The sequence below is a fragment of the Brassica rapa genome, chromosome A03 (genome assembly GCF_000309985.2).
Source record: "Brassica rapa cultivar Chiifu-401-42 chromosome A03, CAAS_Brap_v3.01, whole genome shotgun sequence".
Classification (NCBI taxonomy): domain Eukaryota; kingdom Viridiplantae; phylum Streptophyta; class Magnoliopsida; order Brassicales; family Brassicaceae; genus Brassica; species Brassica rapa.
The window spans coordinates 1,820,240-1,846,815 of NC_024797.2; the positions used below are offsets into that span (position 1 = coordinate 1,820,240).

A 26,576-nucleotide genomic window follows, 5' to 3' on the forward strand; every position below is an offset into this window, starting at 1 on the left:
TTTTTTTGTGAAAATTTGATTTTATTTAGAATTATGTATATGAATACAAACTACACTATTTGTAAAATAAAAATAAAATATAAAATGACACTTTTTGCGAAACATATAAAAGTATATCTCAAAAGAATCTTAAAAATATTAATTAATGTTTTAGATCAGTACAATTTAATTTATTCACTCGTTTCAATCTCTCTAAATATTAGGAAAATGAGGGAGGTTTATAATATATATACATATATACACTTCGTTTTACTTTAATAAAATGTTGAATTTTGGGTTAACTTTCGATTTACAATTTTCAAACAACTGTTGATAATGTTGCACTTACGGTATATAAATTCACCATTCCAAATAAATCTGAAATAGTGCCTTACACGACTACTTGCGATTCATTATAGTCCACATTCGATTTTTATTCTGTTTGTTGCGTATCGTCTTGATTAGGTTCGGTTCTACACTAATCCCACATATTCTATGGTCTTCTTCTTTTTGACATATATTCTATGGTCTTTTAACATTCTCTAATCAGCTAATGTGATTTGAAACCACAAAGTAGTGGAAATACGAATATTTAGACAATTTTAATTATCTTTTTCATAAGCCATATATATGCATCTTTGTGTTTGATCAACAACTTCATTTCCAACGTTTATATGTAACTAACGTCCACATTGCTTAATGTCATGGATTCAACAACTTAGTTTTCTACCTTTATATTATTCCATCATGTATAAAGTTCATTATTCTATATAAAGCTGTTTCGCTTCATTCTTACGAAGTAATGAAAAATCTAATCATAATTTCATCCTCCTTTTAAAATGTTATTATAAATTTACAACTTTCTCCAAGTGGTTTTACAAATCATCATATTCTCCTTCATGTCCGTTCAAACTTGTCTATAATATGTTTAGATTTATCAAAATTTATCATCAAATCTCAGGCTGTGTGGCCGCCAGAGAGGCTCATGTATAGACATTTGGGTATTGATAGAAGTTATCTTAGATGTACTGGTCTAGTGGAATCGATTAATCATCTTCTTTTTAAATGTCCGTCAACTCTTCGGATTTGGATTTTATCGGACTATTCGTCTTTTCCGGATTACTTCCCTAGTACATCTATATATCAAAAGATGAACTTCCTGTTTTGGAATATATGCTCCAAATATGTATTTATTTTACAACTGTATACAAATTATACAATCTTCAGTGTCTTGCCTCTGAATTTGAGATCTACCATTTGTTAACGCGCACGCTTGCTTTTTGTGCCAATTTTGAGAAAAACGACGAAACAATTGCATGAAATAAACCATATACGTGAACGAAAGTAATAAAATTGCATTACCTCTTTGTCCCAGTCACATCTCGTAACAATAAAAATCAATATCAATGTCTGAATCGCAGTTCCTCCGAATATCATACCAGCCCAAATGCCCTATAACATAAAATCACAATATATTATATATAGAGATAAATCAGCCTTCAAATCTTGAGTTTATTAAAAAATCTGGCGTTTACCTTGACACCAAACTTGAAAATCCATCCCATGACAAATCCAAGTGGAAGACCCGATGAAATAATAGCATACCAAATTTATATATGCCACGAATGATTGCCAACCCGAACCAATCGCAACACCTAATCCAAAATCAAAAGTCACTTCGATCGGTTTATTATGGAATGACAAACAAATTAATTTTGTTTTGTAGCATACCAGAAAGAACCGGTTGGACACTGTTAAGAAGAATAGTAAAGGCTAAAAGGATAGAGAGAGATCAGTGACTGCCTTTATGACGGTTTCACTTGAAGAGAAGATCCAACCGATTTGATCATGAAGAAATACTACAAGAACCGAAAATATTAAACCAGTAATCAACGATTCTATCACTGATATGATCATTGCAAATCTTGCTCTTCTTCCATTGCCTGCTCCTAATTCATTAGCTCCGGAAGTGGCGTAAGTAAATAAGATGAAGGCATTGAGACACCAAGACACGTTAACAGTAGCCATGGTCCCTACGACTCCGAGTCTAAGACGATATACAAAAAGCCAGCACACAAATAAGTGAACTACAAGTGCCACTCCAGAAGAAACGACAACCACCTGATTGATAGTAGCGTTAGTCAGAGAAATATCAAATAGTTTACCAAACACTAGTATATAATATCAAAATCATATTAAGTCATTATATTTTGGAGCAACTTATTATTACTAAAACAAGCAATCAAATAATGATGGGTAATTCTCTCAAATAGATATTTTTAAAATTTTATCGTAAAAATAATCCTCAAAAAATAAAATGACCAAAATAGTTAAAAAGAAAAAAAATTTGAACTCATCCACAAAACCCAACTCTTTAACTTTAAACACTAAGTCTTAGATTAGTAAACCCTAAAAGCATTCCTATTAGTGTAAGTGAAACGGAGGGGGGCTATAATAATTGATTATTATTATTTTATCTTTTTTTGTTTGATTTTTTATTAAAATAATAACCGAAGGATCGCCACGTATCGTGGGGTCCGTGAAACACTGATGAAACAGATTCACAATGAGGCACTTATGTGAAACACGCAAACAGGTTTATGGTTCATAAATATTATAATATTTTTTTTTTTTTGGAAAATATGAGAGATTGGGGAGTGAACCCCTAATGGGAATGCAATGTATATTTACCTCCCCTACACCTTTTTCTTCGTTGTCTCTCTCTCTCTCCCGTCGTTGATCTTCTGGAAGATTCTAATAAATAAAATAAAAGAGCAGATACGTGATGATATATATAGAGCAACAATCCCCGGAAACAGTATCATGAAATTTAATCTGCCAATAAATTTGAAATAGTGCCTTAGACTGCTAGTTGCAATTCATTATATGTCCACATTCGATTTCTATTCTGTTTGTTGCATATATATCGTCTTTTCAGTAGGTTCGGTTCTACACTAATCACACATATTCTATGGTCTTCTTCTTCTTTTTTTGACATATATTCTAAGGGCTTTTAACATTCTCTAATCAGCTATTGTGATTTGAAACCATAAAGTAGTGGAAATACAATTATTTAACCTTTTACTTATCTTTTTCATAATCCATATATATGCATCTTTGTGTTTGATCAACAACTTAATTTCCAACGTTTTATATGCAACTAACGTCCAAATTGCTTGATGTCATGGATTCAACAACTTAATTCTACCTTTATATTATTCTATCATGTATAAAAGTTCTCTATTCTATATAAAGCTGTTCCGCTTTATTCTTAGAGCATCTGCATCAGTGAACCCCATAGAAGGGGTTCACAAAGTATATATATATTTTTTTTTCTGTTTGATTTTCGTTCTAAAAAAAAAATTAATTAATTAATCGGACCAATTGCGGGCTGCCACGTGCCGTGGAGCCCGCGCAGTGATGACCCGGATTCAGTGCAGTGAACTCTCAAGAGACAGGTTCACTTCTTTTGTTTATTTTAATTTTTTTTTTTCGAAAACTGTGTGAACTCTCCATGGAGTTCAATGATGCATATGCTCTTACGGAGTAATGAAAAATCTAATCATAATTTTATCCTCCTGTAAAAAAGTTATTGTAGATCTACAGCTCTCCAAGTGGTATATTCTCCGTTTAAACTTGTCTACAATATGCTTAGATTTATCAAAAGTTATCATCAAAACCTAACGCCTGAAATAGGTAAGTGCATTGGTGTACTGTAACTAAACTTTTTCTATATGAGAATATAGGATCGAAAATATATGAAACTATATCATTTTTCTTGTCATTAACCATGTGTGATGTAATGATATCGCATGTGCTTTAGACCATCATTATCCATGGTTGCTTAAGGAGTTGTTAGCAATTTTTTAATCAAAAAAAAGAAGGAAAGAGAAGAAGAAGAAGAAGCACCAGCGCTTCTGATGCTTCTTTAAGCGTCGTTGTTTTGTTTTGTTCGCGGGCCCCACCGACACGTGGCGGCCCGCTATTGGTCACTTTTTAATTTTTTTTTTTTTCAGTCAGAAAAAAAAACTAAAAAAAAAAGAAAAAATTTAAGCACTCCTAATGAGTTGTTAGGGTTAATGATGCTCTTACTCGCTCACCACGACACCACGGCCTAGCTTTATGGAATATAAATGCTCCATGCAAATATATATTTATTTTGCAATTGTATAATTTTCTATTAAAGGATTTTTTTTATAATTGTATACAAATTATAAAATCTTCAGTGTCTTCCCTCTGAATTTGAGATCGACCATTTGTTAACGCGGACGCTTGCCTTTTGTGCCTACAAATATGAAATAAACGTCGAAACAACTGCATGAGAAGAGATGCATTAAATAAACCATATACGTGAATCAAAGCAATAAAAATTGAATTACCTCTTTTTCCCAGTCACATCTCATAACAATAAAAATCAATATCAATGTCTGCATTGCGGTTCCTCCGAATATCATACCAGCCCAAATGCCCTATAACATAAAATCACAATAGATGTTTTATATAGAGAGAAATTAGCCTTCAAATCTAGAGTTTATTAAAAAAAGCTGGCGTTTACCTTGACACCAGACTTGAAAATCCATCCCATGACAAATCCAAGTGGAAGACCGATGAAATAATAGCATCCCAAATTTATATATGCCACGAATGATTGCCAACCCGAACCAATCGCAACACCTAATCAAAAATCAAAAATCACTTCGGTTTATTATGGAATGACAAATAAATTAATTTTGTTTCGTAGCGTACCAGAAAGAACCGGTTGGACACTGTTAAGAAGAATTGTAAAGGCTAAAAGGACAGAGAGATCAGTGACTGCTTTTATAACGGTTTCACTTGAAGAGAATATCCAACCGATTTGATCATGAAGAAATACTACAAGAACCGAAAATATTAAACCAATGATGAACGATTCTGTCACTGATATGATCACTGCAAATCTTGCTCTTCTTCCATTGCCTGCTCCTAATTCATTCGCCACTCGTACGCTACCAAGAAAGGTATATCATATATATAAAGACATAAAGTAGTCATATCTATAATGCATGGCTAGATATATATATATATTTTTTGATATATAAATTTTATCAAAGAAAAAGTATAAGGCGAACAAAACAAAACATCGAGAGAGATTGGTCATACCCTGTCGCGGCGAGGAAAGCAAGTGGAATCATCATCTCCAATCCATTTATCGCCATGCTGCCCATGGACATTGTACTTGTGAAAAAATGGTTAAGAAATATGGATCCTCATTTCACATAAAAATTAGGATCCTGATTTATTAAAAACACATAGTTTAGGGTCTTAATAATTATATCTACAATAGTATAACTAACTTTTTGTAAAAAGCATTATTCCAGCACAAGGCCTACATAATATAAGAGCCGGGTCTGGATATTTACTATATAGTATATCAACCCTAATATATATCTAGCGTACCATATAGACAGAGAGTCGACAGCGATTTTTGCATCTTTCAGATTTCCAGTCATCAGAATTAAAATCTTATAATACCAACTCTCCAAGCTGTCTCGATAAACAAAAAGATCTACCGTAAGAAGTTGTGTTTCAATTGCAAAACCAAACAAAAAAAATGCGAAACGATCTAATGAATAGTACCAAAGCATGATCCCGGAGGAGGCAGAAAGCTTAGCAAATTCCCAAAGCCCGGTAAAAGCTTCAATGGAGAAACCAGTCCAAGTGAGTGGACAACCGCCACAAGTGGCGTAAGTAAATAAGATGAAGACGTTGAGCCACCATGACACATTAACAGTAGCCATGGTCCCTATGACTCCAAGTTTAAGACCGTATACAAAAAGCCAGCACACAAATATGTGAACTACAAGTGCCACTCCAGCCGAAATCGCAATCACCTGGTGTTAATGTCAGTCAGAGAGATATTAACTTATATAGGCTAAAAATGTTTTTTTTATATATATATATATTCCATCCGCTCCGGGAAAATAATATTTCTAAACCGTTTTCTTATTCTACAGGATTAGTTTTCCATCTTTTCAGGTGATATTAATAAATTGTGAACTTTTTAAAAAGTATTTATTGAAAATATTTAAATTAAATATTATAGGTTGATAATTTTAAAAGTACATAGTAAAAATAAATAAAAAATTTGTACATAGTAAAAATAAATAAAAAAATTGTTCTAAATATTTATTATACTTTTAATATGTGTGAAAACTTAGAAATTCATATTTTCAAAGAGAAAGGAAGTACCATATTCTTAAGCTGGCATTGGAGGAACCGGTTGAGAGGGAAAAAGAAGGCAAATGAAAAATGGACAGGAATAACCCAAAGCGCCACAGTACCGGAGAGCTCAGCGATGTCGTCAGGCTGGCCAAAGTACTTAAGAATCGGAGTTGCAAAGAAGTACATAGGGAGTAGCAAGATGGACCACAAAAAGAGAACAATCCAAGATCGCTGCAAATACACTCCTAACATGTCATATTTTTTCGCTCCAAACGCTTGACCGCATAGCGTTTCCAACGCACTCGCCATTCCAAGCTGCTTATAAAACTTATATAGTTACAAGTAAAAAAAAATACAAGCCAAAAATGATTTATGTGTGTGTACGAGGAGGCCGAAGTTGAAGCCGACGATGACGTTGCTGATGATGGAGATGGCGGCGAGTTCGAGCTCGCCGAGGTGGCCGGCAAAGGCCTGAGTGATAACAAGGATCAAGTAGGTTGCGATTCTGGTGAATATGGCTGGTCCAACGATACGCCATAGCTTCCTCGTCTCCACCATTATATCTCCGTCTTTCTCCACTTCATGTTGATCCCTTAGTAGAGGAATCATCGCCATCCCTACACCTTCTGCTTCGTCGTCTCTCTCTCCCATTGCCTATCTTCTGAAAAAATCTAAGTTGAATAAAAGAGTAGATGAGAGTAGATATGTAATCAATAAGGTGCCCTGTAATACATGAGGCCTCCATTTGATATAATAAATACATATGCAAACACTGAAAATGCTTATAATAAAACGTGGAAAAGAAGAGTCGAGATGTAAAAAGTTAAAAAAGTTTTATTCTTCTGTTTTAATTTTGGGTTCTATTGAAATGCTGTTTTTAAAATATTCTCATTCCTTTAGTGTATATGTTGAAAATATCATTGGTGATTTTCGAAATAGATTTCTCAACAGAAAATATTAATGATTTTTTAAAATTTTAATTATATATTTAGAAATTGATAGTGGATTTTATTTTATAAATAAAAAGATGACAAATGGGATAAAAATCTCTTACCATTTACTAAGAGTTTTTAAATAAAAAAAAAACTCTTGTGACAGTTTCTCCACTTTTCATTTTTCTAGAACAAAAAATATAGTTGTTTATTATCATTTTTTGATAATTTTTTTTATAAAAAAACTATAAATCTAATAGATTTCTAACTTAAAAACAATTGGTGATAAATGAATTGATTATATATTAGTTGAGATCTCTTCAAAATTTCTGATGCGGAAGACTTTGTCTCTAACACATCTCTTCTAATACATCTCTTCAAGATGATGGTTTTTTGAGCATCAATGTTTGAATATTCGAACAATGACCGATGGACAATTTTAAACCGGATCGATGTGGGAGATTTTGTCTTTAATACGGTTATTCGAGATTTTGAACATCAATCTTGGAATATTTGGAATGGACCAACTTTGAGCCACATAGATTACATTGAGCTGTATGAACTAAATTTTAACACTATATTACTTATTAAGTTAGTTTGATTTCTAACTTGAAACTAATCGGTGATAAATGAGTGTTTAATATAAAATTTAAAGTCATTTCGACTTATTGAGAAACTTTGTCTCTAGTGAAAACTACCAATATGGATGCTTTAAAAAGACATCCAATCTCGTTATTCAAAACGCAGTAGCTATAAACGCTCAAATGATTCACTCTGAGTCAATTACTTAAACATTTTATTCTTTTATTTCATTTTAACTCTAATGTGTACCATATCCTTGGCTTATATAAACAACTCAATTTCCCTCGTTTTATATGCCATGCGAGCACACACTGGCCCTTGTGACGGATCTATCTAACAACTCCTTTTTATCTTGATTTTTATTCGTCTTTAAGTAAGAGTTTATTATTCAGTACAGAGTAGGTCACTTCACGTTTATAAATTAATTGTTGCAAAACCAGAGAAGAATAAAGGAGACGTGAGCATGCATATTTCTCACCAACTACACCATTGCTTAGGTTTCGGTTTACAAACTACAAACCGGATAAAGCCATTGGTCAAAAAAAAAAAAAAAAAACTACAAACCGGATACGAGCAGCATAAAAACACAATGATCCAATATCGCTGCAAATACACTACCAACATGTTCCCTAAATATTTTTGGGCCCAACCGTATAATGTTTGTTGTAAAAATCAAAATTTTGGTGCATTATAATGCACTTGCCATACATCAAAGTGATCAAACCATATAATAATATAATCCCGAAATTGCATTAATAGTTGAAGCCTAGTCTGAGGTTGTTGATAATTGAAATGACTGCTAGTTCGAGAAATGAAGCTGACAAAATTAACCAGAATTAGACTTAGCGAAAACAAGATAGGGGAAATATAAAAAAGAAAGGTGAGGTTGACAAAGAAAGTTTTCAAGATTTCAGAGCGATTACTTGTCTGAACTGATATGGCCTTACATTTTTGCTTTGATATGCAAGTCTAACACTGTAAGGAGATGGTGTGATGCCAAAAAGAAGACAAGGACGGAAGATGGGACCGGACCAAAGACTTTTTGGTTGAAAATCAATGCCATCAACTTTTTAGGTAATAATTGGTAATTTTCAGATAGACAATTTAGAATCCAAGTATTTTAGGAGATTATTTAATCATGTGGTTGAACAAAGATGTTAAAACATATGGTTGTTCAAACACTTCACACCGACAAAAATCAACCAAAAAAAAACAAACACTTCACAGATGAACAAAACTAACAAAATGGTCTGTATTATAAATTTATTTATTATTCTTTCAATTTTCAGTTCAGTTGTCGTAGTTTAAATTTTTTGTTTCAAAATAAATTTTGTTTTAAAATTTTAATATAAATTTTTTTAACAATATTCTATAATTTATTTTTTTATTGGTTGAAATATGGTTAATTGTATAGGTAATGATTTTTTAATTTTGAAATATGTTTTTTATTTCATATTTTTGAAATATGATTTTTTTTAATTGTATAGGTAATGATTTTTTATTTTTGAAATATGTAAAATTAATTTTTTAAAATATATGTACAGAAACATAAAATGACAATTAAAATGAAACGGAAGAGAGTAACCTATTTTAAATTTTGTAAATTATGTTCAAAAATAAATAAATTCTTTTGCAAAACGATAATAACTCAGAAAATTTATATTTTTATTATGAGCAGCAACATTACTGGGCGGAACTAATTGGGTCATATAACTCATGTCAATATGTACCAAAAGGCATGCATGATCATAGATTTTACTTTTATTTGACAACGATGTGTAGCTATGCACGACTGTATTATTCGGGTGAAGTACATGAGCAAGTTGTAAGAATTTGATTAAACGAAAGAATAACGAAATTTATTTATTAATCTAGCCTTTGATTTAACACAAACCATATGAAGCCATTCAAATGGTAAATTACACAGCAATAGCATTCCATTAGTTCCCATCAATAATTACATTGCACACGTGAATATCATAAAAATTTGAAAGATCAAATAGCGAAGTACGAAAATAAATGAAATTATTAGAGATATGTTGGGCCGGAAGATATGTATCTTACGGACCTAGATCATGAAACCTATGAAGACCATCAAGACTAAAAGGAAAGATTTGAAGAACAAGTTACTCTCAAGATATTCTAGCATATTTACATTAAGTGTTTAGGAAAGTTAGCATTATCTAGTGTTAGCATTATGTTAATGTTACCACTATATATATGCATATTGTATTCTCTTATCAAACACAACACAATAATATACATATTCTATTATACTTTACATGGTATCAGAGCATTCGATTCTTAGGGATCTAAAATAAAACTTCCGCAAGTTTTTAAAGCTTTGATGGTGTTCATTGGTGGTGTTGACGATGAAGAAGACGATGGTGCCGAAGATGATCCAGATGATGATGACGTGAAGCAACATAAGTTCGAGTTAATGTTCACGTGATTTCTAACTAAGTGTTTGGTTTAATTAATTAAAAGCTTTAGTGGGGGTTTGCAATAGGTTTTACTTACGTGCTTTGTTTTTTTGCTTAGAGTTATTTTTATATAGTTTGGTTTCGGTGAGTGCTAGAATTACAGAGAGAGTTAATGGTGGTTAAGGGTTTATGGCTTTCATGGGTTAATTTTGTCTGAGATTTATTCTATAGTTTAGAATATCTCAAGGTGTTGTTTTCCATAGTTTGGAATATTTTTTTTTTAGAGATTATTCTATAGTTTAGAATTTCTCAAGATGACTTGTGTTATATTCCATAGTTTGGGATACGTTGGTTATAGTTTAACTATTACGGGGGAGTTTTAGTTATGCTCATGTTTTTAGGTCAATTTTGTTAGTCCAAGTTACGGACTGTCCGAGATAGGACGATTGTTTTTGGAGCTGCAGTTGCACCCACGGGATATATTCCCATTGTCAAGACCAAAGAAAAGCTGAAGTTTTCATCCCTCATGTCCTAAGTTGAAGTTTATTCCCGAAGGAATCTACTGATTTGTTTTCCTCGACATAGTGTCCACGACATAGGTGGTCTGCTTTGTGATTGCAGATTTGCGTGTTGCATCCCACGTTTGTCGTGCGGGGGAGTATTAGAGATATGTTGGGCCGGAAGATATGTATCTTACGGACCTAGATCATGAAACCTATGAAGACCATCAAGACTAAAAGGAAAGATTTGAAGAACAAGTTACTCTCAAGATATTCTAGCATATTTACATTAAGTGTTTAGGAAAGTTAGCATTATCTAGTGTTAGCATTATGTTAATGTTACCACTATATATATGCATATTGTATTCTCTTATCAAACACAACACAATAATATACATATTCTATTATACTTTACAGAAATTCTCACATAACACCAAAGATATGAAATAATTGGGGTCAAACTAAAAAAAAATGAAAACGTGAAAAGATCTCAAACCATAATAGCGGCGTACACAATAGCGGTGAAAGCGGTTCCAACCGTGAAAGCTTTGTTGGAGAAAGCGGCACTTGGGGCGGCCGCTTCATCAGAAGGCCCTGGAGAAAGTCCGCTTGGGCTCAAGGCGGGACCTTCCGGAGCTGGTGGAGAGGCGGCGGGAACAACAGATGGAGACGGAGCTGCCGACGGTGGTGTAGTTGCGGGGGCTGGGGTTGCGGCCGGTGGTGGAGTGGTGGTTGGGGCTGGGATTGGGGTTGCGGCAGGTGGTGGAGTGGCCACTGGTGGAGGAGTAGCTACGGGAGGAGGAGTTGAGGCGGGTGGAGGAGGAGTAGCGGTGGGAGTAGGAGCTGGAGCTTGAGCGAGTGTTGACGCGGCGAAGATAGCCATGATCAAGAACACCATGACAGTTTTGGAACCCATTTTTACTCTCTTTCTCTCTTAAAATGCGTTTTCTAGTTTCTTTTGGCTGTAGAGCGAGGAGAGCTGTGAAGGTGAGGAAAATGTAACAGCCGTATAAAAAGAGGAAGATTAAGAATTGTTTTGGATTAATTAAACGAGATTCTCAAAATCTTTTAATATATTTAAAAATAAATACTGCAGACTAACATGCAAACGCATAATTGGAACATGGGGCTGCTTATCTATATACTCTCCCAGGCTGAGGCAATCATAATATTTAAATTTTGTTTCTTTTCAACAAAATTGAATATAACTGGGCCGTGAGTAATCTGGATATGTTGATAATGACTAATGAACATATTCCTATAAGGTGAACCGGTCTCCATATGGTATACAATCCACAGACAATGGATTTAACGTTACATTTGGAGAAGTTAATACTACTGATTATGTGAATAAACTTTTGACTTAGCAAGCTGTGATTCATAATTGGAGATTTCAAAGATCATTAATGTATGACGTGGCAAATGTTGGGAGACAGCTAGTATGTTTAGTGCAAGAACCAAGGAGTTGCAGGTTCGCATGTCTTCCTGTCTACGTGATCCACCCGTTAGTTTAATTATGCATTTTATCTATATACACATACAGTAACGACCATTTTTATTTGATTCAATAGTACATTATTTTGGCATAATATAAGTTAGACAGTACATAAATATTCGGGTGTGAACGGTGATCAAAGAACGACAAGGAATAATGCATTCCCTAACATTCCTAAAAAGATTCACCATTCACAAGGAATAAATTTTCCTTCTCATTCTCTAGCATTCCTTTTTTTTTTTGTAGAGAAATAAACAAGAAAATTATTTCTTGTTAAATATGGGATGAAACAACCATTACTTTTCGTTCCTGCAATTTTTTTTCTTCTATGTTCCTTTCTTATTAATTCCTCTTGTTTCCAGAATAGTTATGTGCAATTGGATTAGTTTTGTGACTATTACTGGTGTTGTTACCGTTGGACTTTCCTAATATGCCTGTTAGAAATAGCTGTCAGTGAATTTAAATATTGTGATAAATATAAGCTAAACAACCAAAATAATAAATGTATCAAAAGAAGCCGTATGATAGATAGCCTGTAAAGTCTAATTTGACAGTGATTCATTAAGGTAAGATGTCCTTTTTATAATTGTGTCAACTGAATGATTAATTGGTGAATCATACATGGTTGGCAATATTGCCACTTGATGCCTGATGGTGATAAACGAAACTAACCACCATAATTAGCCATGGCATTTGGATATTCGATTTTGGATATATAGGATAAATCATTTTTACATTTTAAAATTCGGGTAAAAAATATAATTTTTTTTGGGTATTTGAAGATTTCGATCCATTTTTAATTTCGAGTATTTCGGTTTCGGTACCAATTTTTTGCTCTGGGCTAACCATAATTATAACTCAAGATATCGGAATGGTCTCAACTACGGCCCGTTAACATGGTTTCGGCTGATCCAGTAGAAAACGAAGAACAAAAGAAACGTGTATACTGTATTATCAAACTGGGCTCAGTTGTAAGCCCATTACGATGACCATAGAAGAAACAAAACTCGAGTCTGAATAAGAAGAAAGGAGGTTTTCAAAGCTCAACATAGTCAAGACTCGATAGATAGAACAGAGTTTTAGAAGACTTTTTAATAGAGTAGACAAAACTAAAAAAAAAAATCACCAAGCTGTGCACATACTCATAATAAACACTTAAATATTGTTTTCCAACAGTTTTGAGCAAAGGTTATGGGGATTTTGAGATCTAAATGGGTGGCGGAAACACATAGCACTCCCTGCTCAAGATCCTCAGGCTTCGTCCATCTGCTCCTGAACAAAGAATATCAATAAACTCAGTACACACAGTTTCTCAGTTACTTCAGTTTCAAGACTTCGATGCAGTATCTATGTGATGCATCAGATGATGGATATCAAGCACGGTTCAGTCTATGATCAAAACTTTGTTCACACTAACATGCGACTTCTCATGGCGAAGTAAACAACTAATTTAAGATTATTAAAAAATCGAAGGAGATGAGAGAAGAGGAGTAACCTGCATATCGGAGGTCCATAGGGTAAGATTGTCCCTGAGCAACTGCATAATGAGAGTGCTGTCTTTGTAGGATTCTTCCCCCAATGTGTCAAGCTCAGCTATAGCTTCTTCAAAAGCCTACATGTAAATCCAGCATCCAAAACTTAAAAATGTCCTCCGTAATGATAAAACTATTGTCCTAGAATTTTCAAAGAAAGCTCAGTCAAACTGATCCAGAAGGAAGAACAACGGATCAAAGATCAGTTCTTTTTTCCAACAAACAGGTAATAGTCAACCAGTGGTCAATCCCATTAGTCAAACATCAATAAAACAGAAGAAAGCTCTCCAGACACAAAAACGCAGGACAATGACTTTTTGTTACCAAAAGAGAAAATGTTCCTACTTGAGACATAATAAGCTAAAAAAACAAAGAGTAACAACCTGTTTGGCCATGTTACAAGCTTTGTCTGAAGAATTAAGAATCTCATAGTAAAACACCGAGAAATTCAAAGCAAGACCAAGCCTTATTGGATGAGTAGGCGCCATATCAGCAGCCGCAATATCCTTCAGACAAAACATTCACATCAAAACCAGACACACATAAGTCAAACATCAGTTTGGTAATAACAAACAAACAAACAAAAGAATCAAACTTTTTTTTCACCTGAGCAGCCTTATAAGCACCCATAGTATCCTCAGCAGCCACTTTCCTCTCATCCCCAGACTTAAACTCCGCCATGTACCTATGATAATCCCCCTTCATCTTCAAATAAAACACCTTCGACTCGCTCGCCGCCGCGGAGGGAATCAGATGCGAATCAAGAAGCTTTAGTATCCCTTCGCAGACGGAGGAAAGCTCCGTCTCCACCTTAGATCTGTAACCCTTCACGAGCGTCGCGTGCTCCTCGTTCTTCCTGCTCTCTTCCTTCTGCTCGATCGACGACACGATCCTCCACGCGGCGCGTAGAGATCCGATCACGTTCTTGTAGGCTACCGAGAGGAGGTTTCTTTCCTCCACGGTGAGTTCGGAGGATGGAGTGGCGCCGCCTGTGACGAGCAGCTGCTCCATGAATTGGACCATTTCTTCGTAGCGCTCGGCTTGCTCGGCGAGCTTCGCCATGTAGACGTACTGGTCTCTGCCTAGTGTCGCCGCCGCCATTGGAGAGAGAGAGAATGTGAAGAGAGGTTTTAATTTTTTTTTTTGTGTTTTTTTTTTTGGTAAGAAAATGAAGAGAGAATAAAGGGTAAAGAGTCAGGTGGAGATATAGAGAAACTATAAATTAACCACGCGCGCGTGTTTCAGTTTCGTTTATACGACGTCGTTTTGTGCAGAGACTTTCGTATAGTCAGACGCGTGTGGTGTGTAGGGGCGTGGAATGTGGTAAGGGGTTTGGGTTTTGGTATAAGAACGAGTTAATGGGCCATAATACCTTTTTTAGTGTGTCAGCTTCTAATCACTAGTTTGATAGTTGGGCCTTAATTAGGCCTAATATGATGAACATCATCAACGACTTAAAGTAAACAGCTCTCAATGTGTTCGTCTTTAACATGCAGAGGAATATGGGACAGGTTAGGAAGCAAAACCACATCGCAAACCGTTCGGAATATAAAAAAATTGAAAAAAATACGTCGCCTGAGAGATTCGAACTTTGCGGGGAAACCCCATGTACTTAGCAGGCACACGCCTTAACCACTCGGCCAAAGCGACTTTTTGAGTAGTTTGATTAACTTATCACTCTTCAACTTTGGTAAATGCATATGGCATTTGAAGATCCAATTTTTATTTTTTTTGAAAAAAGGCTTAAAGATCCAATTTATTGATATGTTTTAATGATGCAAAACGATATTTAAACTTTTTTGGGTTAATATGTCATCAATTGTACTATAAAAATGTAGTATTAATCATAAAATGATCCAATATATTAATGCTAGTCTTCTTCATGATGTAGCTGCTATTACTTAGCAGTAGAACCATCTAATAGGAGAGATGATCCTTGGTTCGCTGCACTAGGGAGCCGTTGTATTCACATGACATGGAATGATAAGTCTTATGACTCTCTGTGGAAGTAAACACTTATTGCTGTGTGAATCATGGCAAGATACAAAGTAAAGTTACATACTACACAACAATGAATCTGGACCCAAAAGGTAAGCATAAATGCGCCAGATTTGGCCAGCCAAATTCTCACAAAAAATAATATAAATACACAAGGATAGTATCTCTGCAACATCTCTATGCCGTTTCATGACTTAGGTATCTTTCTCCAGATCAGCAACAACGTCCCTGAGAGCGGGAACTTTCATGGCCAGAGTTTTGTAGAGCCTAGAGTAGCGAGCTCTCGTGGCATCACCTGTTTTAGCTAAAGCCAGCACGCTCAGAGCTTCAGGTAACTGAGCAAACATTTGTTTCATTTCCTCTAAGCTCATGTTTACTAAAACAGAAGGTCGTGGGACAACTTTGACTAGTTCACCTCCTTTAGGCTCTTGAACTCTTGCATCAGCCTTGATAACTAGCTCTGAGTTGGTGTTGCCTCCGCATTTTATGATGAATGGGGCCGAAGAGCCTGTGTTGAACTGCAAAACGTTCCACTGCGACACATCGGTCTCACCTGAGGATATTGACTCAAATGAAGGTCTCCGGCCGTGTGAATATTCCAGAAGATTGTTGTTCTCTTGTTCAGGGATTGTCTGCAGTTAATAAGAAAACAAGTTAGTTTGTTTGGTTAACATATCAGGTAGAGTTCTTTGTCTATGTACGGTAAGTACCTCGACCAGCTGGCGTGCTGTAGCTATTTCACGTTGTGCACATGGATGATCAATATCAAGAAGAGAAGGCATTCGCTCAGTGAGTTCATCAAGGGCCTCAAGTAATGCTGTTTTCTTGCTTTTACTCAAAACATGGACAGATGCTTGTCTTGTAATATCCTAACAAGATGCAAGTAAAGTCGTTTATCATTATTCTTGTCACAAAGTTAACTATAACCAAGATCAAGTGTGAAGCAACATAGTCTCAAATACCTTGACTTGCTTCAAAATGCCATCCAGAGAGATGAGAGAAGCTAATCTCGAGTCTTCAGCTGCGGTTGAAGGATTTTGAATAGGAGAACTGCCTTCTTCCAAGTTAAGCAAAGCCGAATCACTTTTCATTTGTTGTAAAATCTGATAAAGAAAGCCATGAGCAAAAGAACATTTCTACAAAAAATAATCAAAGTAACCTCAGAACTCTATACCTTTCTTCTTTTGTGGTCAACGGACTCGAGAGCTGATCGAAGCTTAGCCACTTGGCCAGCATCTTCTGCCTCTTCTGCCGCCAAGGTACCAGCGATATCCTTCATGTGCTGCATCTGAGAAGTATAGACACGTTTTGCATACTCGGAAAGAAGCCGTCCGAGAGCATCTGTGTGAGGCGGCACCGCGGCGCCTAGTCCAGCCATCCAACCATCCATAATCGCCGTGGAAAGAAGCTCTAGCTGGCCGGTGGTTCCTCCTGACACCTCGTCTGCGGTCACGGAAAGAAACTCAAAGTTTTCTGCAAGCCATAACCGAATCTGTCGCTGCAGTTCACCAGCCGGAGTGTGAACAAACAATACAGCTAAGGATTTGTTCCCAATAGCAAAGCTTTTGGCTTCATCTTGCATCTCCCGCAGTTTAACTCCGGTAACTTGCTGCCTCCCAGAATCCTAGACCATTACAAGCAAGAACATAAGTGTCTTGATGTTGTTTGAGAACCAAGTGCTCTTTCAAGGTGAATCTACCTGTTCAAGTCCACGCATTCTTGAAACAACAGATGCCAACTTGTTTTTCCTTTCTGCCTTTATATTTACTTTGAATCTATGAGTCTGCATATCAAGGTATCGAACCGGGGATCTACCTGGGCTGCTTCCTCTGCTAGTGCTTTTACTTCTACCTGTATTAGGCTTTTCAAGAAAGCTTTCGACAGGAGAGACCTAAAAGGAGAAAGTTGGATTAATTTTACATGGATAAAGGAAAAAAACACCTACAGTGGTATGCCTATGCTCACCCTGATGGTCTGAAGCTCAGGTGATCGAGCCAGTAATGACCTTATGTACAGTATCCTGACTCGGGAAACAAGCATGGTATCCATTACTTTTCTTGATTCCATTTTCTGAATAAACGAAAAGACTGAATCTCTGATCTCAGCAAGGATCTCATGCTCTCTGGACGCACCAGCCTTGATGACAGCTGCCAAAACCTGCAAGTCAGAGACATCACAAGCTTCTCTTCAAATTATGATAGAAAATAAAATGGTTCATTTTGTATAAGTTCACCACTGGACTAACACAATAAGAGATTAACCAAGTACCAGCATTAGTAGTTTGTTTGCGCCGTCAGCAATGGCAGCAAGACCTTCATAGTCTTCAGGGTCAAAGTCATTCAACGCAGCTGTCAGGTATTCTCCAGCTGGTGTGGTTTTTGCTAATTCAGAGCCAGTTTTTACTACAGTTATCGCTCCTTCATTCTTATTTGGTGTGGATGGTAACGCAGCAGCTTCTGCCCTATTATTTCTCCAAGATGAATAACATTACATTTCAGTTGATAATTAAGGAATAATTATAATGAAATTGACAGAATCGGAATTCAATCGTTTCAAACTGATCCTGGATTCACCTGTTAACACTGGCAGGCTGAACGTTTGGCGATGCTCTTGATGAGGGACTAGACACCTAAAAAAAATAAAAATAGATAAGAACAATTAAGCAATGGAATGCTCCAGGTGCGAAGTGTTGAACATAGGTTAGCAATTTGCAAAGAACAGAGCTAAATTAATTACCTGGGTCGAAACAGCCATCGACCTTTCTGTTAATCTGTCGAACAATTTTTCGTTTTCTTCATGCAATCTCTGCAGAAAACATCCTTCTCTTCAGTTAAGTGTACTAGTGCAAATATCTATGGTTCAGAATACAGTCAAGAGTAAGACAGAGACGAACCTCAATCAGTGCATCACGCTTTTTGAGTTCTTCCTCAAGTTTCTTGGTAACAGAAGAAGATTCAACTGTGCTCTCAGCGGCTTTTGGCAAGGCATCTCCTGCTCTTGTTGTGTCAGATTCACTTACTTCTGATTCCAAGTCTGTTATTTTAGCCTGCATCACAATTTAAATGAAAAAAAAAAACAGGCAATTATATCACGTGCAGAGCAGTTAACAATTTAAAAAAAAAAACAATTGCCTTTAACATTATTGATCTTGAAGAGTAGATGCTAATATTCATAGAGGACCAACCTGGAGATTTTGAATGGTGGAGTCTTGTTGTTGCATTTGCAGTTTCTGTTCTTGGTCCAACTGTAAAAGCTGAGCTATTTGATTTCTTAACTGAGAATTCTGCTCCTTCTCTAGTCTATGTTTCTCTACAAGCATAGTATTCTCTGACTGCATGAAATAAAAAATGGATTATGAGCAATTATAAAGAATTGTAGAAAAGCCAAACAAGAGCTTAGTTGAAAGCTGTATATAACCTTTAAATCTGATTGCAATGTAAATGAAACTTTCCAGGCCCTCTGCACTTCACTGTAGAGCAACACACACTGGTCATTTGCATCTTTAAGTGATTGTTTTAAGCCCAAAACCTCTTGTTTCAGATTCTGATTCTCTCTCTCTTTCTCCAACAGCTCCTTCCGAGCATCACTTGCCTGCATGACCATCAATCAAGTTAAATCCTGAACTAAATCATGGATCTGTATTTTCTTTCATAATTGTTTTCTCTCTTTCACTTACCACGTCTCTCCATTTCTTGATTGTGTCTCGATTCCCAAGGCTTGGCACAGTATTCCTAGCTCTAGCAGCATAATTGAGACACGATATTGTCTCAGACAAGTTCTCCGCACTGGGACAGATGGTAACGATCATCAATGTTTTGGAGCTTCCCCCTACGCATTACAGGGAAATTGAATATCAGTTACAAAGAGCTTCAAGCAAAAAAAAATAAATAATATATATATATATTCAAGGCGAAACGAAGAGGAAAGATGCAAGTTCACCTAGCGAATCCGCAAGTATTCTGGTTAGAATTGAATTCTCATAAGGAATTGAATCCTTTTCTGACGTCAAAGATGATAAAACATCTCCCAACCTAAAGAACAAGTGTGATACATATAAAGTTATCATTCGACTACATATGGAGCAGTGAACAAAAATAGAAAGGAACAATTTAACATACGCTGAAATGGAATTCATGACATGAAGCCGATCAGTGACGTGTTCACCACCGTCATTTTCAACGGTTAAACCTTCACTTCCAGCCAAGTCAACCAGAGAAAGCTTGCTATACATATTCTCTCCAGTAATCGTGTTGCTATAGTATATGTGTATCGTGACAATCCTACAAAAGAGAGAAGAAGCCATCCTTTAAAGACATGAGACTAGAGAACCATAGCAGACACATATAATTATTCAAGCAGAAACTAAAACATACAGATGTGTCACGTTAAATTTTGATTTATCATCTCCCCGGTTCTGAAATGCATATTTTAAGACACTTGAGAACTCCAAAGGATTATCAGCTCTTTCTTGTTCGAGCTCTGTAATAGATTCATGTGATCCCATGTTGATCTTCGGCAAGTTGCTCTCAGTTTCCCAAAGTAAATCCCTGATCTGAAAATGAAAGTTGCTTAAATTACATTACAAAACCCATCTAGGCAAAGAAAATGAGAGCCAAAAGTACTAGTACCTGTTCATTATAGATCTCAAACACTGAAACAGAGAAACTGAACCGAGATGTGGAAGTTGCATCAGAATTCGCTAGGTCGAAAAGCTCCTCAAAACAACGAGCATACAAACCACGGTCGTGACTCAAACCTTCCTGGCAAAACAAACAGTCAAAAGATTCAGCGGAGAGCCAATGTGAAGATGAAGATAGCTAGGTGCTCAACAAGATGTGAATTTTGAGAGGAAAAGGAAAAAGAATGGTAACCATGGTGTATGTCTTCCCTGCATTAGTTTCTCCGTAGGCAAATATTGAGACGTTAGATCCATCCAGTGCAGATTGCACAAAAGGTTGGACATCATTGAACAGTGCCGCTGAGGGAAAAAATAAAATAAAATAAGAAAGAGATGGTGACATTAGGAGAGACTACATATTCCAAAATAACTGTGGTACTGACCTTGTCCAACATGAGGTCCATAAACTCGGTCAAACTCAAAGTCCTTCTTGGGATTGGAGATAGTATCATCATTAGTGTTTACACATATGGTGCAATCCCCGGGGAATTCTATAATAGAAGGACCTTCATCCTCAAACAACGGTCTTGCACGGCAAAACACCTTTATGTTCCCTGAAATACAAAGAAACACACTACTCATCAGGTCACAGAGAACTATCAGAAGATCAGTGAAACTATTCTCAAAGAAAGAAAATATTCGTTATGAAAGATTGGTACCTTTGGCCGTCAACAAGTCATTGAACAGTTTTTTCTTCTCATTGATAAGTGGAGAGATCCTTGCCTCAGTCTCCAGGACAGCTTGATCTGTGGTGGTTTAAGTAGATAAATGAATACAACACTCTACCAAACTTTACCAGATAACCAGTAGAATACAAATAAAATATTGAAATGCCATAGATTCAAAAACTTTCCAATATCGGAAATAGATAGCTTTATGAAGTTTCTAATAATACGAAAGAGGCCAACCAACTCTTGTTCTATCAACATTTCTTCTTCAACAGTGAAAAAATGTGCCAAATGTAATAATTAATAATCAGTTTTTTTTTCTTTGATGCTTGACAGAACTTACATACATTGGTGGGGTGAAACAGAAAAACTTACCCAATTTACGACTTTTGGAAGCAAGAACACCTAAATAACGAGTAACCCTCTCAAGCTTTGCATTAGAATACTCCTGCAGATCAGTAGCTTCCTGTCTCAACTCCAAGTAATCATCCTTTGCAAGCTGTTTAACCAATTCACATTATTATCTTTTCTTGATAATCAATAGCTTCAACCAAAAAAAAGAGAGCTACACACTAAACTTCCAATCAAATCTCCCAATTACACAGCCTAGCCTATTTGATCACAACTTCTATAAACTCAGCTCCTCACACTTAGAAATAAAAATCAGCCCTTTTTTAATAAATTCAACTCAGAGTCTAAACCCAACTTGAAATGGTCAAAGCTAAGCACAAAGATCCAATCTTTACATTCAAACTTGTAACGAGATGGACCCATAAGGTACGCCAACAACAACTGTGGACTGTGGAGTGAAAGTAAAGTGGAAAAGGAAGAGGCTTTTCACCTTAACTTTCTCCTTTAATCCGAGAAACTTGGAGGCAAGCGCTTGCTTCGAGAGCTCCGGTGCTTGAGCCGCGGAAATCGAGTAACGCCGCAGCAGTGGACCGGTCGTACGGTGACCGGTCTCCTCAGAAGAAGACTTCCTGGGTTCGAATCCACTCACCTCCCAGTTCCACCTATTATTGGTTTTACGATCGGCCATTTATTCTCTACACATCCAACAGATTTTGGATTACTTCTCTCTTGCTTATTTTTTTCCCTCGGTGTTGTATACAAAAACAAAAAAGAATGAAAGGCGGAGAAGAAGCTTTTGATGGAGAATCAATACGGTGTCGCTTTTGTGTTTTCCTCTTTTGTTTATATTTCTTAAATTCAAGAAAAATTTAAATATGGTTACGACGACTCGTGAAGCCTTTTGAGTCACATATCCTTGTGTGCTCTGTGTTGGTTCACGACAGCCTTATCGTGTTCGGTTATATGTCAGTGATCCTTACAAAAACTAACTACATTGACTTTTTTTTCTCTCTTTATACCAACTACGTTGACTTTAACTTGAAAATTTTGTATTCATGATCTCACAACATATGTGCTTAATTTTCATGTTTAAAATCGCAGTAAAGAAGCAAGACAATAGAATTCGTATTAACCTAGTCATTACATTAGTCTTGATATAGTAACCTGCTTAAAGTTTACACGATCCCTGAGGAATTAAAGAAAACGAAAGACTTAAAGAGTCTAACAAAGAGAAGAACATGAAAGAAACTAGGCAAGAGAAAAGAAGCAGTTGATGAGCTGAGGCTTTGGTCTCTCCACTCTCTATAAGCTTTTTTTATTATTCCCTCTTGGATTTGGAGAGAGCTCTCTTACGTTGACCAAGCATGTACCTGTACATGTGTGGACTGCCTGGGACATAGATTGCAAGGACGAGTATCGTTGCGTAGAAGAAATCGAACGAGAAGTTCAGTGTGTTTGGCATCCTAACGCTGTACATCTCAGACGTCTGCAGAATAAAAAAAAGCAAATTGACCATTCAGGAATCAACAATACACATTACAAAACTAAAGCTTTATGATACATAGAAGCATCAAAGTTCAGTCGATCTAATGTAAAGAGATTTACTAGGCTAAATATATCCAAAGGAAAATATAACAATAAGGCATCATGGTTCAAATGTAGTATTGTAAGAATGTGAATGAGGGTATTGTGATACCTTGATGTGTGGTAAGGCAAGGTAGATAAGACCTACTTCACTGGTGATACCGGTCGGGTACAGCACTAAAAAGCTGCTGTATCTGAACGGATTAAACGAAATTCAAAAATAAATGACATCAGGTTTAACTATTTATCAATTATCAAGGCGTATTATAATACTGCATATGAATTAGCATACCTGAGCCACAAGTGCCATGAAGGTGCAAAGCCTAGAGCTTCCTTAAGACCAAAGAAGGAGTAGCGGATAATCTGGAATAAGAAGCCATCAGACAGGGATATTCAACCAAACATATTAACTAAGGCACATGAAGACTTCACCAATCTTTTGAGTCAAGAACAAAAAAATTATACATGTGCAAATTTAGTTTCAAGGAGTCAAATCTAAACAGCTAGATATACCAAACATAGAATCTCTTGATCTGTACTCTTAACAATACATGTGACAGGAACCTTCTAAACCATCCGGAAGACAAAACAAAGTGTAGACATTTAAGATCCAATCAAAAGGTATAATAGATAATATAATCACCTCCGTGATAGACCAGCTTATGACCAGCGACGCAACAAGAAAATGTGACTGGACCTGAAAATTAACCAAAACATGATCCAAAAAGATCAAATGATGAAAAAACTGAAACCGTACTAAACAGAAACAATGAACTCGTAATGCTAGTAAGTAACCTCTGGAAAGCTGTATAGGATGCCCCAAGTCAGAAACAGCCTTGAACCTATCTGCGGCAGAGTAGCAGAGACAGGAGATCTGACCAAACCTACTCGAGTTTAGAGACAAAAGCAGAACACAAACCAGTCAAAGATCTTAAAGAGTGTTCCATCACTATGGTTCATTTCAAGCTCAAAACTAGTGTAATGGATCAGATCACTCACCTACTAATCCATGAAGAATCTGCTCGAGACCCGGAAACACAAAAGGGAATTATAATCAGTTGCAAAAAAAAAGTTCGAATCCTCTAATTACCAGGGAAATGCAAAGAGAAAACCACTAACCTCGAGAACGGCGGCGGTCTGAGCAAGCTGGAGAGGCTTCTCCACAGCGTCATAGACATGTTCATGTCCCGTTTCCTTCAACGTCTTTACCGCAAAGTACAGAACTTGAGCCCTGAGAACCACAATTCAAAATCAAATCAGAGAGTAAACGAAGAAGAAGATGAACAGTAAAGAGCGTAGGAGGACTTTGACTTGCCATCCTGCAAAGACGATCCAGTTGTAGAGAGTGAGGTACACGCGACGGACGAAGGAGAAAGACCCCGCCATGAACTAACGCTAGATAGAAAGATTCTTCGGACTCACCAAAGAGAGCAAAAGAGTTAAAGACTTTATGGCGGAGAGATCGGAAGTGAAAAGCATTTATGAATATAGAGACAGAGACAGGTAAGCTACTTCGCAACCGAATATTTCGGATATTTATTATATAGCCCCAAACTTCCATCCAACTTTCTCAAAACCACCCCTATAATAAATAAATCATCATTATTACCCTCAACTTCCAGAATTGTGGAGGGTAAAATCAATTAATTTCAATAGCATTACAACAGAAAGAATGTATTAATTATTAAAATCCCAAATTAGATGATAAAATTCGTTTACGATGTCATTGTTTGACTGCAACTAAAGTTCATTCACCAGGTTCAAGCTTGTGGGCAAGCTTATTTTCAAAGATAGGAGTATATACAAGAGAGTACTTGTTGGCTTCGGGTTAATGGATGTGTTGATTAGGTGGTTGCTCAAAAAAAAAAGGTGGTTTCCAATAGCAAGCAAGTCTGTTTTTCTCAAAAAAATGATTAGAAAGGCATTGGGGGTTCAAGTGCTGAATAAACAATTGCATTATGAAGGATGCAAGTTTTGGATACATATTAAGAGACATCGAATTAGTGTTACAAATCAAGGATATTCAAGTACAAAGTAAGGGTGCATAATAAACATTATGCCAAAGTGAGTACACATGAGACTCCCGATCAAATTTCATGAATTCTTTGAAATTGGATTAGCTCCCACGTCTCTGCTCGCCATCATTGGAGTTGGAACCTCAGTATCCAAACCATAAGCATATAACATCAGTTTCCAAATGATAAACCATCAGTTCATGAATTATCAAGAACTCTACAAGCAACCTCTCACGTGTACTCTCTAATCTTCTCATTACATGACCAAAACCACAAGTCAGCCAAAACAAGCTGTGCTTCTTCAAAAAAGCTGTTTATTAAATTAATTTTTGGTCACAAAATAAGCTTTAAGAAAGAAGTACCTTCTAATAAATAAGCTTAACAAAGTACATTGATCACAGTCGAATAACAAATAACACCTAAAAGAAGAGGCGTTCCATTGATTCATCAGAGAGTAGTAGAGAGAACCTTCTCAACATGATAAAATATCTTGGTTTTATGCAGTTCATCGAACCACTCAACTTTCCCCCATATTTCACTAGTGTCAGGCCGCCTTTCAAGCGAAATCTCTGCACACCAAATCTTCTTGTAGTAAGGCCAGATAACATGAACCCAAAAAACCACCATTTTTCCACCATAATAACCCAATCTAATAAACTCTCTATGACGAGTGATCTTAGGTAATCCTACCAAACCCTGCAAATCTCTCCAGGTTCTTGTCTCAGTATCATACCATTTGAACACTCCTTCATAAACAGAGTACAAAACATTCCCTATCACGCAATAATCATCTGAAATCGTAAGCCCACGCATCCCTCTCCCAACCATGTCCCATTTACCTTGCTTGGGATCGTAAGCAAGGACCTCTTCATCAGTCACCACATGGAACTTTCCGTCAATAGACACAGTTTTTTTACTAATAGACATCTCTTCTCCCTGGTCGCTGGCGGACAGGGAATCCCAAACCCGGGTTTCTGTATCGAACACCTCGAAAGAGTTCTTCATCAAACGGTGATCGTAACCTGCTACATATATCTTGTGATCAACCACACTGGCGGAAAATGAATGGAGTTCAACCGGCAAACTTGGAGCCTCGATCCACGTATGAGACTTGCAATCCAGTATCGAGACTCTAGGTAAGACGTTAAGGGATCTGGGAAAGGCAATGTTGTAGATATCAGAACCAACTGCCACCACGTGCCAAAGAGGAGAATTGGGATCAGGGACTCTAGCCAAAGCGTACCCACTTGATCCGCTTTTTAGAGTTTTATCAGGCTTCCTGCAGAGGGTGTACCAGTCAGCGTCACCAGCAAGATTTTGTAAGCACACATAGAGACAGCTCTCGGTGAAGCCAAAGAGTGACCGCGTCTTGTAAAGCTCCGGAGACGACACCAGAGATCGGAAGCTCTTCGAGACGAGGGAGAGAGTCGGATAGTACAACCTTGAGACGCGTGCCACGCAGAGCAATACCAAATCATACGGAAGCGACGGAATCGGGGACGAAGACTGACCCGTCGGGTTCGATTCAGGCGACGCCTCCCTCTTCCTCTTCCTCTTCCTCCTTTTCTCCCGGGACGCCATAATTGCGACAACAACAACACAAGACACGTTAGGTTAAAACATAGTTGGACTTTATGG

General features: G+C 36.7%; 6 protein-coding genes and 1 non-coding gene across 9 annotated transcripts; all 7 read right to left on the minus strand.

The window, feature by feature from the left end:
- Window positions 1-348: 348 nt before the first annotated feature.
- Window positions 349-9,041, minus strand: LOC103855865 (protein DETOXIFICATION 28). Of its 2 annotated transcripts, none has more exons than XM_018657471.2 (9): window positions 6,565-9,041; window positions 6,208-6,495; window positions 5,596-5,849; window positions 5,416-5,502; window positions 5,119-5,175; window positions 4,726-4,964; window positions 4,535-4,653; window positions 4,359-4,448; window positions 349-1,265 (listed from the first exon to the last, which is right to left on the minus strand). In XM_018657471.2, the coding sequence occupies exons 1-9, from the start codon at window positions 6,829-6,831 to the stop codon at window positions 1,230-1,232; spliced, it is 1,437 nt and encodes a 478-aa protein (XP_018512987.1). In that variant the 5' UTR covers window positions 6,832-9,041; the 3' UTR covers window positions 349-1,229. The 2 variants fall into 2 exon arrangements, with proteins under 2 accessions (XP_018512987.1, XP_009131157.1); XM_009132909.3 differs by lacking the exon at window positions 349-1,265 and adding an exon at window positions 4,103-4,264 and having other exon boundaries at window positions 6,565-9,024.
- A 1,997-nt stretch (window positions 9,042-11,038) lies between these two features.
- On the minus strand, window positions 11,039-12,825 carry LOC103855866 (classical arabinogalactan protein 4-like). The gene has a single exon (XM_033286920.1). It carries the CDS (start codon window positions 11,531-11,533, stop codon window positions 11,108-11,110), a length of 426 nt encoding a protein of 141 aa, XP_033142811.1. The 5' UTR covers window positions 11,534-12,825; the 3' UTR covers window positions 11,039-11,107.
- Window positions 12,826-13,128: 303 nt separating this feature from the next.
- On the minus strand, window positions 13,129-14,821 carry LOC103855867 (14-3-3-like protein GF14 lambda). Its single transcript, XM_009132911.3, has 4 exons — window positions 14,251-14,821; window positions 14,028-14,150; window positions 13,608-13,724; window positions 13,129-13,384 (listed from the first exon to the last, which is right to left on the minus strand). Exons 1-4 carry the CDS (start codon window positions 14,743-14,745, stop codon window positions 13,364-13,366), a joined length of 756 nt encoding a protein of 251 aa, XP_009131159.1. The 5' UTR covers window positions 14,746-14,821; the 3' UTR covers window positions 13,129-13,363.
- A 392-nt stretch (window positions 14,822-15,213) lies between these two features.
- On the minus strand, window positions 15,214-15,294 carry TRNAS-GCU. Its single transcript has one exon. It is a non-coding gene; the product is annotated as a tRNA-Ser (tRNA).
- Window positions 15,295-15,637: 343 nt separating this feature from the next.
- LOC103855869 (kinesin-like protein KIN-14A) lies at window positions 15,638-22,180 on the minus strand. 2 transcript variants are annotated; one of them, XM_009132912.3, is made up of 22 exons: window positions 21,830-22,180; window positions 21,364-21,487; window positions 20,980-21,066; window positions 20,704-20,874; window positions 20,514-20,620; window positions 20,271-20,402; window positions 20,016-20,194; window positions 19,761-19,922; window positions 19,582-19,673; window positions 19,319-19,470; window positions 19,060-19,233; window positions 18,827-18,973; window positions 18,536-18,688; window positions 18,379-18,447; window positions 18,216-18,271; window positions 17,911-18,112; window positions 17,608-17,799; window positions 17,342-17,533; window positions 16,817-17,266; window positions 16,605-16,745; window positions 16,353-16,511; window positions 15,638-16,274 (listed from the first exon to the last, which is right to left on the minus strand). In XM_009132912.3, exons 1-22 carry the CDS (start codon window positions 22,025-22,027, stop codon window positions 15,837-15,839), a joined length of 3,777 nt encoding a protein of 1,258 aa, XP_009131160.1. In that variant the 5' UTR covers window positions 22,028-22,180; the 3' UTR covers window positions 15,638-15,836. The 2 variants fall into 2 exon arrangements, with proteins under 2 accessions (XP_009131160.1, XP_009131161.1); XM_009132913.3 differs by having other exon boundaries at window positions 17,911-18,103; window positions 21,830-22,177.
- Window positions 22,181-22,440: 260 nt separating this feature from the next.
- LOC103855870 (very-long-chain (3R)-3-hydroxyacyl-CoA dehydratase PASTICCINO 2) lies at window positions 22,441-24,450 on the minus strand. Its single transcript, XM_009132914.2, has 8 exons — window positions 24,239-24,450; window positions 24,043-24,154; window positions 23,923-23,941; window positions 23,719-23,807; window positions 23,567-23,620; window positions 23,216-23,286; window positions 23,036-23,117; window positions 22,441-22,825 (listed from the first exon to the last, which is right to left on the minus strand). The coding sequence occupies exons 1-8, from the start codon at window positions 24,307-24,309 to the stop codon at window positions 22,658-22,660; spliced, it is 666 nt and encodes a 221-aa protein (XP_009131162.1). The 5' UTR covers window positions 24,310-24,450; the 3' UTR covers window positions 22,441-22,657.
- A 765-nt stretch (window positions 24,451-25,215) lies between these two features.
- Window positions 25,216-26,569, minus strand: LOC103855871 (F-box/kelch-repeat protein At4g25710-like). Its single transcript, XM_009132916.3, has one exon. It carries the CDS (start codon window positions 26,517-26,519, stop codon window positions 25,386-25,388), a length of 1,134 nt encoding a protein of 377 aa, XP_009131164.1. The 5' UTR covers window positions 26,520-26,569; the 3' UTR covers window positions 25,216-25,385.
- Between the last annotated feature and the right edge of the window lie 7 nt (window positions 26,570-26,576).

What these genes read in the sequence shown, in the direction of transcription:
- LOC103855865 (XM_009132909.3), bottom strand. Translation starts at nt 6,831, where the DNA reads ATGGGAGAGAGAGACGACGAAGCAGAAGGTGTAGGGATGGCGATGATT. An exon ending in GTCGACTCTCTGTCTATATG is followed by an intron (nt 5,176 to 5,415) that starts GTACGCTAGATA and finishes GTCCATGGGCAG; the next exon opens with CATGGCGATAAATGGATTGG. An exon ending in TTTTCAAGTCTGGTGTCAAG is followed by an intron (nt 4,449 to 4,534) that starts GTAAACGCCAGC and finishes TTTATGTTATAG; the next exon opens with GGCATTTGGGCTGGTATGAT.
- LOC103855866 (XM_033286920.1), bottom strand. Translation starts at nt 11,533, where the DNA reads ATGGGTTCCAAAACTGTCATGGTGTTCTTGATCATGGCTATCTTCGCC.
- LOC103855867 (XM_009132911.3), bottom strand. Translation starts at nt 14,745, where the DNA reads ATGGCGGCGGCGACACTAGGCAGAGACCAGTACGTCTACATGGCGAAG. An exon ending in GTGCTTATAAGGCTGCTCAG is followed by an intron (nt 14,151 to 14,250) that starts GTGAAAAAAAAG and finishes TTTTGTCTGAAG; the next exon opens with GATATTGCGGCTGCTGATAT. An exon ending in TATGGACCTCCGATATGCAG is followed by an intron (nt 13,385 to 13,607) that starts GTTACTCCTCTT and finishes TTCTTTGTTCAG; the next exon opens with GAGCAGATGGACGAAGCCTG.
- LOC103855869 (XM_009132912.3), bottom strand. Translation starts at nt 22,027, where the DNA reads ATGGCCGATCGTAAAACCAATAATAGGTGGAACTGGGAGGTGAGTGGA. An exon ending in GTCATGAATTCCATTTCAGC is followed by an intron (nt 19,674 to 19,760) that starts GTATGTTAAATT and finishes CTTGTTCTTTAG; the next exon opens with GTTGGGAGATGTTTTATCAT. An exon ending in CGATGGCTGTTTCGACCCAG is followed by an intron (nt 18,272 to 18,378) that starts GTAATTAATTTA and finishes TATTTTTTTTAG; the next exon opens with GTGTCTAGTCCCTCATCAAG.
- LOC103855870 (XM_009132914.2), bottom strand. Translation starts at nt 24,309, where the DNA reads ATGGCGGGGTCTTTCTCCTTCGTCCGTCGCGTGTACCTCACTCTCTAC. An exon ending in TGGATCGTCTTTGCAGGATG is followed by an intron (nt 24,155 to 24,238) that starts GCAAGTCAAAGT and finishes TGTGGTTCTCAG; the next exon opens with GGCTCAAGTTCTGTACTTTG. An exon ending in TCCTATACAGCTTTCCAGAG is followed by an intron (nt 23,621 to 23,718) that starts GTTACTTACTAG and finishes GTTAATTTTCAG; the next exon opens with GTCCAGTCACATTTTCTTGT.
- LOC103855871 (XM_009132916.3), bottom strand. Translation starts at nt 26,519, where the DNA reads ATGGCGTCCCGGGAGAAAAGGAGGAAGAGGAAGAGGAAGAGGGAGGCG.